The sequence below is a fragment of the Plecotus auritus genome (assembly GCF_963455305.1).
Source record: "Plecotus auritus genome assembly, chromosome: 6".
In the NCBI taxonomy this organism is placed as follows: Eukaryota; Metazoa; Chordata; class Mammalia; order Chiroptera; family Vespertilionidae; genus Plecotus; species Plecotus auritus.
In genome coordinates this window covers 33,102,468-33,120,813 of record NC_137773.1, presented here as the reverse complement: position 1 = coordinate 33,120,813, position 18,346 = coordinate 33,102,468, and the positions used below count along the sequence as shown (strand labels likewise).

The 18,346-nt window shown below is 45.0% G+C and overlaps 1 protein-coding gene across 1 annotated transcript in view; it reads right to left on the bottom strand.

The window, feature by feature from the left end:
* Nucleotides 1–18,346, bottom strand: part of SPOCK1 (SPARC (osteonectin), cwcv and kazal like domains proteoglycan 1) — a 502,022-nt gene that overhangs the window by 274,850 nt on the left and 208,826 nt on the right. The window contains exon 3 of the mRNA XM_080676953.1: nucleotides 11,403–11,448. Within this exon, the coding sequence (XP_080533079.1) occupies nucleotides 11,403–11,448 (46 nt within the window). The remainder of the gene's footprint in view (nucleotides 1–11,402; nucleotides 11,449–18,346) is intronic.

The window sequence follows — 18,346 nt, the reverse complement described above, 5'->3', positions numbered from 1 at the left end:
ATTTTTTACAGAGAGGAAAGGAGAGGGATAGAGAGTTAGAAACATAAATGAGAGAGAAACATCGATTCAGCTGCCTCTTGCACACTCCCTACTGGGGATGTGCCCGCAACCAAGGTACATGCACTTGACCGGAATCGAACCTGGGACCCTTGAGTCCGCAGGCCGATGCTCTATCCACTGAGCCAAACTGGTTAGGGCAATTTTTCAACACATATTAACTCAGTACTTAGTGTATGATCCTACACTAGGCCTTGGAAATACAGAAGTACAGAGTCTGGCCAGGGAAACCAACAGTAAATAAGTCTTAAAACTGTTAAACTATAACTGTGTGGCAATGAAAAACACAAACTATTAGGTGAGACTACTAGGCCAAACTAATCTAGTCTAGGAGTAAGAGATGGTTTCCTTGAGTAATTGACATACAAACTGAGACCTCAAGGATGAGTTGGACCAGACACGTGGAGAGGCCAGGAATACATAAAGTGGAGGAAACAGAGTGTGTGCAAGCTATTTGCTAACTATTATAACATTATAACAAACTCTTAAAGGAGCAGTCAAATAGCTAAGAGATAACTCCAATTCGTTCTCTTAATTACCACCCAGACAACTTTCTATTTTGTGTATTTAAAGAATCAAACTCATATAGGAAAGCATGGTTCTAAGAAAAATGGAAACAAGCTGAGCAAAGAAGAAAAATGTGAATAACAGCACAGCAGTTACTGAGAATAGTCTATAAAAAAAAATAACTCCAATACCATGACTACGCCAACAGCCAGCATTATCATTTCTGACCATGACCCCAGCCTAGTGGTCTTATGTTCAGCCCTAATGTCCATGGAGGCAGAGATGGTCCCTCCTCTTTCTCTTCCTGGGCAAAACTGCTCAGTGTTGACCAGATGTGAACGCTAGCCACACACCCCAAACACATAACCATCCCGCTTTATCTGACAGTTGCAGTATCTTTTCTTTGGGGTGAGATAGCATGATGTCCTAAACATCTAGGGAGTCATTATTTGATGTGCTAACAAAACCACATTTAATCCTGCATGCACTTAGATTTCCCCAACAACACAGCTGTAGATGACAGGAAGTTGGACAAGCATGCCCTTTGGGGCTGTGGTAAGGGATCCATGGATGTGGCTCTAGCCTTGGAAGCTGGACAACAGTGCTCATGTCAGAACTGGGCTCTCCTCATGAGCAGGGACCAGCCTAATCTGGTCCTCCAGGCCCCCAGGGGCTTCTGTGTGAAGACAAAGGTTCCATGTCCTTCCCCATTCGTCCCCCTTTAGTCCAGCATCTGCATGTGAGGCGCTAACTCTTCTTTCTCCATAAGCGACACTGAGAAATCGCACTGCATTTAGAGACTTATGCCTGCATCTGCGTCTCTGGCAAGATAAAACATGGCATGAGGGCCATTTATCCCCCGGCCATTCTTGCCAAAGATAAGAGAACCCACTCAGAGGACTAGGTTAGTTTCAAATGCATGGCACTGAAGCTCTAAATTGGCTTGACTGTCCAAACATCTACCCATCCTTAGAAAGATTCCCAGGTCAGCTTCCTCTAAGAACCTTTTCCTGACCCTTACCCAGGAAAGACTGACGTCCCTCACCTGAACCCTAGCCTACAAGGTTCTGTGCGGTACCTCAAACATACCCTCTCTATCTCTATATCTCTGTCTCTCTTTCTCTATCTCTCTCTCAGCTACATAGACAGTGAGTATCCTTAGGAAAGCCTTTGCCATATTCCCCCTCCTAGTTCCTCCATGTAACCAATTCAGCACCTACTAAGCACTTCAGTGAACAACTCACTAATCAATCAGCTCACACAGGGATGGGTAAGTGGACACAAAAGAAACTTCCTCTAAGATCCTTTCAAATCTGAAAATCCAAAACAGAGCATTAGTCCTCCATCTTTGACCAAAGCTTTACTACCTTTGCCCTGGCTGTGTTTCATAGTGGTTAGAGCATCAGCCCACATACCAAAGGGTCTCAGGTTCTATTCCAGCCGTGGGCAAACTACAGCCCGCGGACCGGATCTGGCCCGTTCGGCTGTTCTATCTGGCCCGCGGAGCTGAAAGAGCGGAGGGTTCTCTTGCTCTCCCCTCCACTCCTTTACTTTGAATTTATATTAGTTCACACAAACACTCCATCCATGCTTTTGTTCTGGCCCTCCAGTCCAGTTTAAGAACCCATTGTGGCCCTCGAGTCAAAAAGTTTGCCCACACCTGTTCTATTCTGATCAAGGGCATGCACCTAGATTCTAGGTTCGAACCCTAGCCCCAGTCAGGGCACGTGAGGGAGGCAACCAATCAATGTGTCTCTCTCACATCTTTATCTCTCTCTCTCTCTCTCTCTATCTATCTATCTATCTATCTATCTATCTATCTCTATCTCTCTATCTCTTTTCCTCCCACTATTCCCTCCCTCCCACCCTATATAAAAATCAATGGAAAAAATATCCTTGGGTGAGGGTTAAAAACAAAAACAAAGCTTACTGACTTTATAATGTTCATTACAGTAAGATTGGATCAGGCATTACACCCAAGTCATAGGTGAAATACATGCCAACATTTCTATTTTACAGATGAGGAAATTGAGGCTCAGAGAAGTTAAGCACTTGCCTAAGTACACACAGCTATGAAAGGGAAGAGCTTGGAACTGAACCCCATCTTTGAGACTGCAAAGCCCAGAGCCTTTCCAATTTATCATACTGCAGCTCAGCATGCATGGTTACGAGGGCAGAACAAACATTTGCTAGGCCTAGGCCTCCAGCAATGAACTGCTACCTAGCACAGCTGAAGACCTTAACAAAGAAAACTCCACCTCAGACATACGAGCTATGGGGACATAGGTGATTCCGGCAAGTTTCTCCAAGCAGCCATCTTGCTATTGTGAAAATGCTCTAATCCACTCAACAGTCTCAAATGAGAAAAATTTAAACTGCGTTATTGATTGGCTTTAAAATTCAACTGACAGTTTTTCCCATTGAGAATTTCCTCAAACCAAGGCTGTTTCATTAGGACTCAACCAATACAATATAATTAATTCAGGGGCTGTTGTTCTAGCAGGTGGAATAACAGGGAGGATTTTTTTCCTTTTTTATAAAACTAACACTACACTTTGTGCGTTGGGGGAAAGGTAATAAACATGTCTTTAAAATGGATCTGTTCATGCCGGCAGAACCTCTTAAACACAGTAATAGAAGGCCGCAGTGCCCCATAATTACAAGGAGAATTTTATTACCTGTCATGACATCCTATTATTCCACCCAAAGCGTGGAAACACAACCCAGGACAGCTTTTGCTTCTTGGTTCCGGAGGCACTGGGAGCTCCTAGAGAGGTCAGGGGAAGCAGACATGACGCAGCCCTCGGCAGCCCACGAGGAACAGGAGCCTGCAGGCGACCTGACTGAGCTGGGAAGACACCGAGGTTTCCTGAGCCCATGCCACAGGCCAACTCCTGGCTCTTCACAAACAAGATCACATTCCGTCTTCACAAATGCCCGGCAAGACGGATTCAGTAGCCCCACTTGACAGATGAGAAAATGAAGGCTAGATAAGGCACATTACTCAAATGTCTGCAGCAAGTTAATGTGAGGCCCAAGATTTGAACCCTGCTCTGTCCACACCGGGCAGTGCCCACTGGACTCAGAGAGAAGAGAAAGTACCTCTCAACTTTGGTCTTTTCTGCTCTGATTCTGAGCTGCTGCTCCCTCCCCACTCCGATGGTCAAAAGGCCCATTTAATTCCACTGGTTTTATTGAAGTTATATTCATACCTCATTGGTTAAACTGTAACCTTTGAAATAAGAGCTTCAGGCTTCAAATTTTTCATTTCTCCTTCTTTTATGAGGAAAACATAAACAGACTCTATGCTGCCTGCAACCACGACAGCTCCACTATCACAGATGGGAAGGACCTCAGGAACCATCCAGCCCACCCATTTTATTTCAGAGATGGGCAAACAAGTAGGAGAAGGCCACATGATTGCCTGAAGTTGAGCATTTTAACAGTGGCAGAGTCCTGTCCCACCTCGGCCCCAGCTGGGCACCGCACTCTCCAGGCCCAGTGGCTTGATGAAGAATCCAGCACTGTGTGAGGAATGTTGCAAAAAGCAGCCCCAACCAGCAAAAGGAATGGAGACAACACCAATGTCTGCCAAGGCTGAAATAAGTGGATACGCTGTAACATAAAGGAATATTACAGTATAAAGGAACTAACTAGATCTAAAACTATCAAAAAAAAAAAACACCCACTAAAACAATTTTCAGTAAGATAAACATGTTAGAATAAAAGAACATTGATTTCTATTGCACAACATATAATGTAATATATTGGTTGTAGACATGCCTGTATGACATGAAAATAGAGAAACATGGACAGAAAAGCACGTTAATGATACAGTCACCTTTAGGAAAAAGAAAGTGGGAAATCGATTAAAGGAAGGGCACCCATGGGATTTCAACCTTAAAGCTGATATTTTCTTTCCTTAAAATAAGCAAACAGGCAAAGGCAGCCAGAGATGAAAGATGAAACTTTCAACGTGATCTAACTTCAAAGCGGACAGACTGAGTTAAAGCAGGAGCACACCCACATTTGAATTCATATGGTTTCTGTTTCTTTCCCAGCACAATTGAGTTGAAACATTTAAAAGCCAATTCTTGAGAATTATTTTTAAACTAGAGGCCCAGTACATGAATTCAAGCACCAGTGGGGTCCCTTGGTCTGGCCTGCGGGATTGGACCAAAACTGGCTCTCTGACATCCCCTGAGGGGTCCCAGATTGCAAGAGGGCACAGGCCAGGCTGAGGGACCCCACCAGCATGATTGGGGCCAGGGAGGGATGTGGGAGGCTGGCCAGCTGGGGAGGGACCGTGGGAGGGCTCCAGGGCATGTCTGGCCCATCTCGCTCAGTCCCCAGCAGCAAGCTAACCTACTTGGCCAGACCCCAGCAGCAAGCTAACCTACTGGTCGGAGCATCTGCCCCTGGTGGTCAGTGCACATCATAGTGACTGGTCAACCGGTCGACTGTCTGACCCCTGGTGGTCAGTGCACATCATAGTGAGCAGTTGAACAGCCTTAGCATATCATTAGCGTATTACAGTTGGATTGATTGAACAGACAACCAGTCAACCGGACACTTAGCATATTAGGCTTTTATGATATAGGATACTATTTCATTGTCATAATCAAGACAGAAGAAGAGAGGCTAGAGTGGGATGGGATTGTCTGGAGCGTGAATGGGTTGAGTAAGAGGACCTGTTGCTATAGAAGAAAGAACAGTCCTTAAACTATGTGGAAAGAAAGGTAAGAGAGAGAAACCAACCAGACCAAACATGGTGGAGCCAGGGGAAAATTATTAAGATGCTTCCCACAAACCAGGCCAGCTACCTCTGAAAATCAACAGTTCAAGGGACCAGTTGCCGTGAACAGATCCTTGTCAAGGCTGTATATTTGCAACTCAGAGGCTCCTTTTGAGAGAGGTTAAATTCCACATCAAGAGGAAAGCTACACCCTAGCCCGTTTGGCTCAGTGGACAGAGTCAAAAGCACAGAATGAGTGAGGCCACGTTGTTGCAAAACCTGGCACCTCAGCTAAAACTGACCTATGTCACTATGTAAACACTTGTCACTTTATGCATTTACCAGACCAACCCCACTTTGCTTCCCCACTATTTCTTGCTCCTGCCCATAGCCCCCAGTACAGCAGTACCCCCTTATCCGTGGTTTAGCTTCCCATGGTTTCAGTTACCCATGGTCAACCAAAATCTGAAAATATTAAATAGAAAATGCCAGAAATAAACAATTCATAAGTTTTAAAATGCATGCTGTTCTGAGTAGAGTGGTGAAATTTTGCATCACCCCCACTCTGTCCTTCCCAGGACATGAATCATCCCTTTATCAGCGTATCCATGCTGTGCACACTACCTGCCCACTAGCTGTGTCAGTTATGAGATCAGTTATCAGAGAGAGAGAGAGAGAGAGAGAGAGAGAGAGAGAGAGAGAGAGAGAGAACACTCACATAACTTTTATTACAGTGTATCAGGGGTCCTCAAACTTTTTAAACAGGGTCCAGTTCACTGTCCCTCAGACCGTTGGAGGGCCGGACTATAGTTTTAAAAAAAAACTATGAACAAATTCCTATGCGCACTGCAGGCCCGGGACGAGTCGGCTGCTAAGCAGGACAGGCAGCGGCACCCGGCGGGCTGGATAAATGTCCTCAGCGGGCCGCATGTGGCCTGCGGGCCGTAGTTTGAGGACCCCTGCTAATTGTTCTATTTATTATTAGTTACTGTTATTAATCTTTTACTATGCTTTATTTATAAATTAAACTTTATCATAGGCTTGTATGTATAGGAAATAACATAGTATGTATAAGGTTGGTACAATCCTAAGTTTCAGGCATCCATGGGGGGTTTTGGGTAGGGGGGACCACTGTACTTACACACATGAAGCCTGTGTGAGACCTTAGATGGATGACATGATCGATAACCTGGAATGGCTCACAGTGGGCTTACATATTGAGCGTTTGTTAACTTTGTGGAATAAATGAATGAGCACACTAATAGCCTGAACCTCTTGAACCCCTATAATGAGGAACTGGGGTACACCACGACAGTGACCTGACTAATATAAAACAGGCCAGCTCCAATTTGGCCCTGAGAGCTTCAGAGCATGACAACTCTGAAGGCCTCAGAGGGAATAAAGGAAGAAAGGAAACCCCTGAGTGGGAAAGGAGGGAAGCACCAAGGAGGGGCAGCTGGTAGGAAGGGCGGGGGGTGGGGGGGTGGAGTATAAAGACCAATTACTTGCTAAAACAGCACTTACCGAGAGCATGTCCTATATGCCAGACATACTGACTCATTTAACCCTCGTAATGCTTTTGTTGTTGCCATTTCCAAATGGGAAGGTTTAGAACCAGAGAAGTTAAGCAACTTGCCTAGAATCACACAGCTAGTAACTGGCACAGTCAAGTTCTAAACTTGGAGAATCTGGCTCTACAGCCCAAAACCCCCTCCTGCACTTACAAGAATATATCCCACAGAATACACTGACTTCTCTGAGTGCCTGAGATGTGTGGAGTGAAAAAATAAAAACATGTGGTCAAAGGCAAATTTGGAAAATGGCAAGTTAAATGGGCTTTTTTACTAAAAGACTTGTTAGAGCTTTTGAATTGCTAATGTTGCTCTGCGAATCTCCAAGGGAAGAACAGAGCAGGGTATGTCCCACACTTACTTGACCAGGGGCTTTTGCTTGGGGAGGTCAAGAAAAAGCCATTCTCAGCACCATAAGCCTTGTGTCCGCTCAACACCCACTTCCACTGCACCGGCCGTTGCCCTCTCAAACTGTGCAGCCTGCCCCACTCGCTCCGCAGGCTTCTGTGGTTGTGGATTTCACAAAGTAAAGTCCTCACCTGAGTTAATTGCTCCCTTCATTTCCCAACTCCTGTCTGTCCCTTCTGTGAGATTCTGCATGAAATCATTACAATCAAAAAGGGTATCCTACTCTACCCAAATCTCAGAAAGAATTCTTCTTAGAGAAGCCTGAGTCGATGACTAGTGCCGGCCACTGACAGAAGCAGTGATGATCTGCTTAAAGATAATAACTTAAAGACATTCTCAGTCTCTGGACGGAGCCTGGCAGCTGAGGCACTTTTCTGCTGACTGCCTTGGAGTCAATTACATGACAAGTGCTCATTCTATGAAGCCCTGCAGTCCAGAGTTCAGTAAACATCCTTAAACAGAGAAAGCAAGTACAGGTAACTATTTCTTTTTTATTAAATGTACTGGGGTGACACTGATTAACAAAATTGCAGGGGTTTCAAGTGTACAATTACATGACACATCATCTGTATATTCCACCACCCAAAGTCAAATCCTCTTGAATACCATTACAATGAGTGTCCTAACTATTCACACCAACACCTCAGGCAATCAGGAGCTACACGGGCATTTCACAGGTCAACCTGAACACTGAATGGTAAGTCGGACCACCTTGGAATAAACCACATTCCGAGGTAATGAATGATGCAGTGGAGAAGTTTCCTCAGAGTCCTGTAGGAGGGACATCACTTAGCAGGCATGTCTTGAGTCCCTATCCACAGCTGTTGAGTCATCAGACTAAGTCCTCCAAAATGCTGCCCTCATCATGTCACTCCTCTGCTCACAAACATGCTATGGCTCCCCAGTGCCAAGAAAACAAAGTCCAGACTTCATGATTGGTACGTTTATCACAACCTGCCTCAACTCCACCTTTCTGACTGCACTCCACCAGAATTCCCCACACAGTCTCCCTTCCCCTTTCCTTCCCTTTCATTTCAAGCCTACTCCTCACCCACCTCCGTCGTGACGCCCCTTCCACCTCCATCCCTGCCCACATTTATCCTCTAAAACTCTGAAACGCTTTCCAACAAGCTCCACTTCTACAAATTGGAAGTTCTCCCCGACCACGAAGCCACCTTGACCATGTTTGATTCTTTTTTAGCTTAGGAGGGGCACGGGCACCTTCCCCTGGAGTTCAGCAGTCCTCCTGTTTTCTGGAAGATGAAACGCTCCACGTCTTCCATGCCTGTGGTTTATATTTCAGCAAGGGGTGTCAGCGCTGATATAGTAACCTCCCGTTTTTATTGAGCAGCATACAATGTAATTGATGACAACCACTGGGGCTGATATTTTAAGCGAAGGCTATTCTCAGATCTGCCTCCTCTCCCCACGGCTCTGTATATAAATAGCCAACAGCAGCTATACCTGAGGTACAAAGTGGGGCTTCTCAGCTGAAGTCCTCAATTATACCCCATAAAGTAATGAGGTTTTCCAGGAGGATTTATATAAGCAGATCTGGCTCTCAAGACCACGAAGCTAGAAAAAGCTGGAGCAGGGGGCAGGGCTCAGCCGGAAATAGTTGCTATCATTTTTTTGTTTTGTTTTTTCTGGTTAAACAGATTGAAATACCATGTTCTTTCTGGTGCTCACCCCCAAGTCAAGGGAATCGATCATTTCTATCCCCAAGGGGCAAGTGAGAACCACCTTCACGTATTACTTTTCCGATGTGTATCAGTAACAGTAAGAACATGTTCCCTGGGCAAAGTTTTTGTATTTGTTTGCAGCCTTGGGAAGTGTAAATGTGGCAGTGACTTAGGCAATACTGATCCTTACAGGACAAGAACCCATTTCCGGTTCTGGGCTGGAAAGGACCAGTGCGCTGCACACACTGTCCGTGGAGGGAGCTGCAGAAGCAAAGACCCGGCAGGGATGTTGACAGAGGGGCATGGTCATCAGACAGATCACATGCTGCTCGCTCTGCATCTGAGTGTTATTCCAAAATGAAGGTACATCCTTTCAAAGGGGCCTGTTTAGAAATTTTGACCATTTTTTATGGAAAATTTCTAAACTAAATTACAAATACTTTCAAGTGCTCTAATGTGATTTACTGTGATGATTCAGTCATTACTCAAAGTGAGAGGAGTGAGGCCATTGGAGGTTGCTGAGATATGTATAAGCCCTGACAGCTCCTCCAAAGAAAGTCTTCCTTGGTACCCGCTCCCTACACACACACACACACACACACACACACACACACACAATCCCTCACCTATAGACCCAATGCTTCCCACACCCACCTACATCCCAGCCATTAACAACAGACTATCCCGGCATGGTGTTTATGTACACAGTAATATTTCAATCAATGTTTGAGAATGAATGAATGTGTATATCTATATAATAAAAGCCTAAGTGACCGGTATGGTGGAACGACCAGAATGACTGGTTGCTATGATGCACGCTGACCACCAGGGGGAAGATGCTAAGTGCAGGAGCTGCCCCCTGCTGGTCAGTGCGCTCCCACAGGGGGAGTGCCACTCAGCCAGAATTCGGGCTCACTACTGGCAAGTGCAGTGATGGTGGCAGGGCTAAGGAGCAGCAAGCAGAGTGGTAAGGAGCAGTAAGGGGTATGTGGTAAGCAGCAAGGGGTCCTGGACTGCGAGAGGGTGAAGGCCGGACTGAGAGACCCCCCCCCCCCCCGCAGTGCATGAATGTCGTGCACCAGGCCTCTAATATCTTAACAATAAAAGGCTAATATGCAAATGTCGTCACACCGTGATGCCGTGATGCTGGCGCCGGGGGACCTGAAGCTGCAACCCCCACCCCGGTGCTGGGATATGAGGCTGTGTCCCTCACCTGGTAAGGCTTGACAGGGGTGGGGCCAGCCGGGTCTTGGTGTCGCCCAATGCGGGGGGGGGGGGGGAGGGTTGCCCAGACACTTCTATTATAGAGAAAGGGCAAATAGCAATATTAAAATATTTCCTCTAATTAATTCCCTTTAATGTGCACAAATTTCATGCACCGGGCCACTAGTATGTGTGTGTGTGTGTGTGTGTGTATATATATGAATAAATAAAATATGGCCCTACCTTCTTGAAGTCACAAGCTAAAATACATATACAGACATTTTAATACCAATTTTGCTTATAAGAAAACCAGAGCCGAGAGAGAGAGAGAGAAAGAGGAGAAGGAGGAGGAAGAGGAGGAGGAGGAGGAGGAGAAGGAGAAGAGAGATCAAAATGACAAAAGTGAAGGCAGCACCTCCTACCCTGTTACATGTCAATGCCTTCCTTTAATTGTGTCATGTTGACCATCATGATGACATCAAATACTCAAACTACAAAACTGGAACTCATCCTCCAAGTTTCAGCTTCAATAATATGTATGTACTTAAAGAATAACCTACCACCATTTTCAGCAAGCAGGGTCTGTGCCAGCAGCAGCCACGCACGGAAGGACAGGAACAGGTAGGTGATTCGCGGAGGTCCTCACTATGTCTTAAACCCCAGGAGGACTCAGGGGTGGTTACAATGCCATCAGGAGACTGGCTCTCTGGTGTGAGTGGGAGAGCCCTCCGAGGACCAGGCTTAACCCCAAGTGGTGGGTGAGCCAACTCAGACACAGGCTTCTATTTAGAAACTATGATGAAGTTTTTTAACAAATAAAAATACTAGTGCCATTGCAAGCCTCTCAGGATTAACCTCTTTCTAAAAAGAAGGTTTCATTTTTATGGCTCCTGTGAATTAGCAGCGTCTTCAGGCACAGTCTCTCCCATGAACGAAATCACTGGATTCAGACCAACAACGCACCATTAGCCTGATACCCATTTTACTATTTTTTTTTAAACAAAAGTAACCAATGATTATTTGGGTCAATTCCATTACAATCTTTTTTTAGTCTGTCTTAGGCAATTTCAAACAAACAACAAATTTGATAGAAACAATTTATATCACCTCAATCAATTCAGTTCCCAAACTCAGTGAAGTAAGACAGCCAGCTGGCCTGATAGAAACTGTAACTGGGCATGTAAGGAAAATGAGACAGTGTTCCATGAAATAGACAGCAAGAAATAGTGCATCCTTTACCTTGGTCAAAGGGCTTGCTGGGATTCCAGTTCCTGAAATAATCATCCTATATAAGGGAAAAAAATAGAAAAAAAAGGTCAGATTTCAGGAAGCTGCTCACATAACTGCATTAAAAGCTGCCTTTCTCTGCACCTCCCAAAACACAAAGGAAAACAATAGGCTTAGAAACCTTTCCCCAAACAGACATTAACGTGAAATCAATGATATCAATTTACTTTTCCAATTCTTGTCTTTCCAACTGTATGGATGCAATTCTGGGAAGAGCAAAAGCATCTCAGCCTCGTATGGAAACAGCAACGCTCTCCTCAGTGTGACAGATAAACCGAGAAACCTTCCAAAAGCGCAAGGTGTGTTTGCTATCAGTTACACTGCAGGTGCGGCCTCGCTGCGCTCCTGATGGACTAAGCCTCTTTGTTTGTAAGAGCTGATAATTCAACTGTCAACATTTCCTTTACAGGGAGACGTGTAACTTGTGTGCAGTTCCAGTTTTGCAGCACTCACAAAACCTAAAAACAGAGCCATTCAAATGCCAGGATTAACCACAGGCACACATGTAGCTTAACACCATTTGTTCTCAGTGTGTTAAGATAATAAAAACAAAGGCCGGCCAATCTGGATGATTCCTAACCATGTCTTCCTTGCATGCAGCTGGCATCGGTCTGTGCTCCGAGGCTAGACACTCCATTACTTTAAAATTGCAAGGGTCTTGGTCACTCACTTCTTCATATTTATACATAATCTATTCCCCACATCTAATAACCCTTTCCTTCCAAACCACTACTGTCTACTCTCTCTCTCCAACCCCCAGTGCCCACCACTACCCCCCACCCAGGTGTTAGCAAAGCGAAGAAGTTCGGAAGATGCAGAGGCTTCCCCCTTGTATATCATCCTCACATAATTTTTAGGGCATGGCCCCCCTTTCAGTTAATTTCCTCCTGACTGTACCCAAAGTATTTGCCGTATGTGTTTTTGGAAGGTAATCTGAATTCTGCAGACATTTTTCAGCAAGTGGTCCAAACGAGGCCTCAATTTCTCTTCCAGAGAAGTTAATTTACATCAAAGTGCACAATTAGTTTAAATTATTGTCCATGCTGTCTCCTGCTGCAGTTTATCTCTGACACCATCTCCTGTGATTGTACTGGCCTCTGTGCTGTGCAATTACCTGGCCTTATTAGATCCTAGTTGAGTTCACCTAAGCCCTTAAATGGATTTTAGGAAACTGGATTTAGAGTAAAACCAGAACATATGGCTTCATGGGCAGTGATTCCATTTTCCAGAGCATGAATAAACATGAACAGGGTCCTTTGGATCCTGGTGACTCACTATTAAATTATTTTTAACTCCAAGGTATCGGTCCCTTTTCCTCTGACTGCACTTTGTGGCATCACTGGCCACCTCACCCACCTGGTTATGGAGTCTCTCGGGCTGCACCCTGACACATCACTGAGAAAGCTGAAAGCAGCCCCCCTGCCACCTCTCTCCACCGGTGATTCTGAATCTTTGGAACTGTGTGGTTTGAAACACAGCGGCCAGTGTTAACTGATTCTAAGGTAAGGGCCGGATGGTAAGTGGAAAATGTAGCACCTCATTTCTCCGTGTGATGGCCAGTGTGCTCTGGCCCTAGCACATGGTGCCAACACGTTCTGCTGCTCACAGGGAGGAGGAGAGACAGCCAAGATGAACTCATCTTCACACTGAAGGCAAAAATAACAAAACGTCCATCTCTCCGACTGTGGTCCATCAATGCCCCTTCACACCCAGAGGTAGGTGTCCAATGGCAATGTGGAATCTGTGAATGCCTCCTACTTGAATACGCTGTTCTAATACACGGAAGTCCTTGGGAACTTAAGGCGTGTGTCCGACATGTCACATTCTCTCTGATGTCGAAGGAAGTCTCAAAAACTGAATATTCCCTACTGATTTCAACACACTTTGTAACTTGGGTGGACTGTGAAGCATGCTTCCGGACCTTGTCACTTTTCCAGGTTAACCATAATTGCCATTTTTACACATTTCTTGGGGAAAGTCATAGTTTTAAATATAAAGGCTGTAAAAGCAGGTATCTGCATTAGAGCATTTGAAACCCATTGAAATGTAATAACACTGCCTAATTGCTGCCAAAATGTGAAAGTGCACCTTGAGTGAAAGCTCATTATGCAAAGTGAGTCCTTCAAACAGCCCCTGCTCGGCAAGGCCACGCAGGGAGAGAAAGTGATGCCCTGCATCTGATTGCTTTTGCGCTGCCTTCGGAAGGTGGATTGCCAAAGCAAAAGCCAATGAGCCAGGAGCTGATGAAACCCTTGGTGTAACTGCTTCGGCTGCAGCGGAGAGAGAGACCCCATGCGGGGGCCACGGGAATGGACACGTGGGAAGCACTCTGGGTACCGAGCCCACTTGGGGCGTGGTCAGTGAGCATGGAGGAGGGGCTTCTTAGTGGGCATTCTGCAGCAGGCCTGAGTATGAGAAGACTGGACACACGGAGCACCCTTCCACACTGCACTAGCCGGTCTGACCGGCCTGCACATAGGGCAAGTCCAAGCAGGCCAGCGCTATATCCATCAATTCACTCTACATGGGGGTATTTCTGGTGAGGCAGCTTTCAAACCCATGTGGAAAAGGCCAAGGATAAAAGAATTCCTCTTCCAGGGTTCGCCTCCTGAGAATGTATTCATCCCTGAGTCCAACTTAGCAATCAAATGCTCAAAGGACTCGAGGACAGCTGCCTGTGGCCTGAACCAACACTCTGCCCTGCCAGGGCTGGTAGTTTCCCCAAGACCTAACACCCAGAGGCACCACCCAGCCTTTTTCTTATTTTCTATCTAAATAAAAATATATAGTGTGTATTTTACATTTTCCTAAAACAGAGCCATGACTTCCCACCCGGTTGAAAGTTCTATCAGTTTTCTGACAGGGACAGTTCCCACCCTGGGAAGGAGCGTGCCTGTCCGCACACCATCTCAATGCTGTACTGTATCACCATGTGTTCCTGCTATATGAACCCCAAAGTCCAATCGGATCCTAAAAAAGTGCAGGGCTGAAGGGGCCCTGACATCTGATCCCCCTTCCAGCCCAATAATGTTATGGCCTGTAAAAATGCAGACGAGCTAAAAAGCGTGTCAGATGTGTTAGATCAAACTCGCCAGGAAATGTGTTCCTGTCTGAGTTGACCTCTTAACTGGTGATTTTATCATCTGGTGATGAAGCTTTTAAAAATGACTTGCAAGGACCTCAGCAACAGTTCATTTTTAAAACATGAGCCTAAATAGAAAGATGCAAATCTGCATACAGTAATTTCTTCAATTCAATTACTCCTATTAGTGAGGGCCGGCAGGACTGAGGGCTGGCACTGCAGCTGCACCTGGGCATCCTGGGGGCTTCCCTGTACAGTCCCTAGGTCAGGCCTCTACTGGGAGGGCAGAGAGCAGCCTCCCACCAAATCCGACCCATACGAGGAAAGGCTGATCCCACTTCATGGTGCCACTGCATCGATGGAAATTACCAACGGTTAAAATCTGGGAGAACCTACACATGTAAGCAGTCTCAAACTTGAGCATAGTGACTTATGTCTGACATTATGAAATATCTCAGGGCAACATAAAGTCACAGTAAGAAGGCAGAAAAAGTCAGCATGAAGGCCCTGGCCAGGTAACTCAGTTAGCTGGAACATCGTCCCGGCACTCCAAGGTTTCGGGTTCAATCCCCTGTCAGGGCACATACAAAAATCAACCAATGAATGCATAAATGAGTGGAGCAATAAATCTCTCTCTCTCTCTCTCTCTCTCTCTCTCTCTCTCTCTCTCTCTCTCTCTTCCTCTCTATAAAATCAATCAATATATGTTTTAAAATAAAGTCACAGTAAGAAAGTGACAAATCATTCCATGTCTAGTTGAGGCAAAAGGAGGTGGTTCTGTTGGTGGAAGAAAGGCAGACTGGGAATGATCCAGGCCCCAATTTTTCTGTTAATCTTTCACAACTAATCGATATAGATAAAGCCATATTTCTCCTTTTATTTTGCTAAATAAATATATTTCTGACATAGTACTGAACCCTGTGAAATTGTTGGCATCCAGTAACCCTGGGTTTTCAACCACTTTAGAGATAATTCATTTTGATAAGCATTCATGGGAAGGAAATCTGTTTACAATATATATATATATATATATATATATATATATATATATATATATGTAACACATTATGTATTACTATATTATATTAATAAGAATGTTATCAATACATAGTTTAATAGATGTACATAACTATTCATGTATGTCAAAGAACATTCTATTCTATAAAGCCTTTTGCAATAAAACCTTTAAGCCTCCCTAACACCAAATGAGGCAAAAACATTCCTGCTATAATTTGGGTGATTAGTCCCTTTATCACAGATGCTCATGCCCAGTGGGAAGTCTATGGTTCCAGCCCATTTTGAAAGGGAGCCTGGGTTTCTCTCCCACTGTCCCACAGCCCAAATGGCTGATGCCATTCAGTTCGAACATTCCCCAGGGCCTTGCCTTTCGAGGGGTTCTTATTGCAGCTTAGAGATTGTCAAAGCCGCCTCTCAGGAAGAGATGAGGTGGCAGAACCCAACGGAAGCCATTTTTGAAGTCCAGCTGCTTTACTCTTGCTTCTTCTGAAGGTGATGTAATATATCATCTACCTTACACCTTCAGATACTACAAGTCAAAGATGCTTAGCTCACATGAAACATTATTTCTCCTTCATAAATATTTTAGCTAAGTTTTCTGAACCCTGCAGTTTCATCTGAATATTACCTGAGATAATACAAAATACCAGCCTAGAAAATAAATGGGAACCTCATTTGTCTCAACCAGGAGTGAGTGACAAGCACACAGCAAGTCCTGGCCAAACTGTATAAAATGTAAGTAAGCTGTGCCAGCTTTAGCATCTCTGTATCCCTGGGAAGTCCCATAGCTGCTACTGGGTGTGTGTCCATACAGGTGGGCATATGCTGTACACACACCCTAAATCACTCTCCTCCTGAGTAGAGTGATTCTGTGATGAATTGCTCTGACATTTGGTATAAAGTCCTGGAGGCCTCAGACAAACTGATTCCGAAAATAACAATGTCAGTTGCTCTGCTCTCTCAATAAATAACCCACCAGTAAAACACGGATAATAACTGACAATCATACTTGTACTGTAACTAATGAGAAAAGATAAAGCAGCAAATGGACTGTTTATGTGCATTTGATAAATTGCAGCCCCTGGATACACCAATGAAAAATAAATACACGCATGCTGGCTCACTGAACTAAAACAAATATTTACCACTGAGATTTAGGATTTAGAATAAAATTTACATTTTATTTATCAACCATTTGGATACTATGTCTACATACATTTGAAAAGTCAAAAACATACCTCAACTTCCTGAGTACGAAAGCATTATAAACGAGAGAAAAAAAGAGAATCACATCAAACAATAGGAAGGAATGTGAACATTTTTATAATTGCATTAAATTGTCATGTTATCATAACATTAGAGAGGTCATAGGCAGATATTTTTCTTAAGTCACTGACCATCGTTCCTTTGAAAAGGTCCCATCATTCACTATATCCCTGGGAAAGAACGTTAGGTTATGGGGTAGAAGACCGGAAGTGGGGAGAAATCTGAGTGTGCTCTGGTGACTATGTCATCACCATAAAACAGCTATCAGAATTATGGTTAATCCCTGATTAGTGTCTATGAGAGTTCCTATTTCCTGTGACATAGAGTGATATTCAATAAAAAACCCCAAATGACGTCAGAGGTCAACAGTAATAGAGGTCAACAGTAATTTATTCTACATTTCGGCAAATAAATTCTTTTGCCTTGAAGCTCCAAAATAGTTCATAGAGGTCTAAAACCTGAAAAAGACACAGATTTATGGTCTCAAAAATATACGGTGTCCCCCAAAATACACACACTTTGAATAATTATAAAGTGTTTACTGAAATACATTTCATTTTCAAAATTGAGCTATCAGCTGGTAAACTGTGCACATATTTTGGGGGGACACCCTTTACGTAAATGAATGAGACTGTCATGGCACCTCCAGCCAATTTAAAGATTATAATCATCACAAAGAGTTCCCCTTCCTGGGGACTGTCTGTCTGTCCCTGTCTTTCCATCTATGATGGGGGTGGGGGAGTGACCCACTGACTTGTTCTTTTCTCCAAGAGAAAAACTGAGTCTGAGTTTTCTTCCCCAAATTATGCTTTGCATGTGGCTTTTTCTCCTGGGAACATGAATGGGTATAAGATGCTCCAGTTGTCCACTAAGACCAGGGGTATCTCCCCAGAATAAAAGCCCATACCCCCGAACTCATTAGCAGGAGGCGTGAATGCAGGACTGGGAGGGCAGTGGTTCTCATCCTTGGCTGTCACGGGGGTCAACACCAAGGCCCCACCCAAGAGAGGCTGACTCAGTGGTCTGGCTGTGATCTCCATAATGGGGTTTTTTAAAAACCCCAAATGATTCTACTGTGTAGCCTCTCTGGCTAAAGGAAGCCACACACTAACCCAGTCACAGTGACTTAGAGGTGATGGGGCGGGGGATTCAGACCCACCACAAACAGCAGACCAGGTGCAGCCCATTAGAGGCCTTCCCCCCAGCTCCCAGAGCTTCCAGAGTTGTCTCAATCTTCCACTCCCAGGCCTGCTATCCCCCGCACCCCACCCCACCCAGGCTTCCCCAGCTCAGTCCACCTAACTGCCCCAAAGAACCCACATCTTGGGCTGATCCTCCCTCTTCCTTCCCTCTGCCACCCAGACAATGACCAAGCCCTCTCCCTCCTGGACCTCAGTCTCCCCTGGTTTGTATCCACAGCCTCTCCCTCAGGTCAGGCCTCCACAGCTTCCACTCAGGCTACTGCCATGTGCCCGAACCAGCCTCTGCCTCCCTCCAGCCCTGCCCAGCTGTTCACACTGCTCCCACGGTA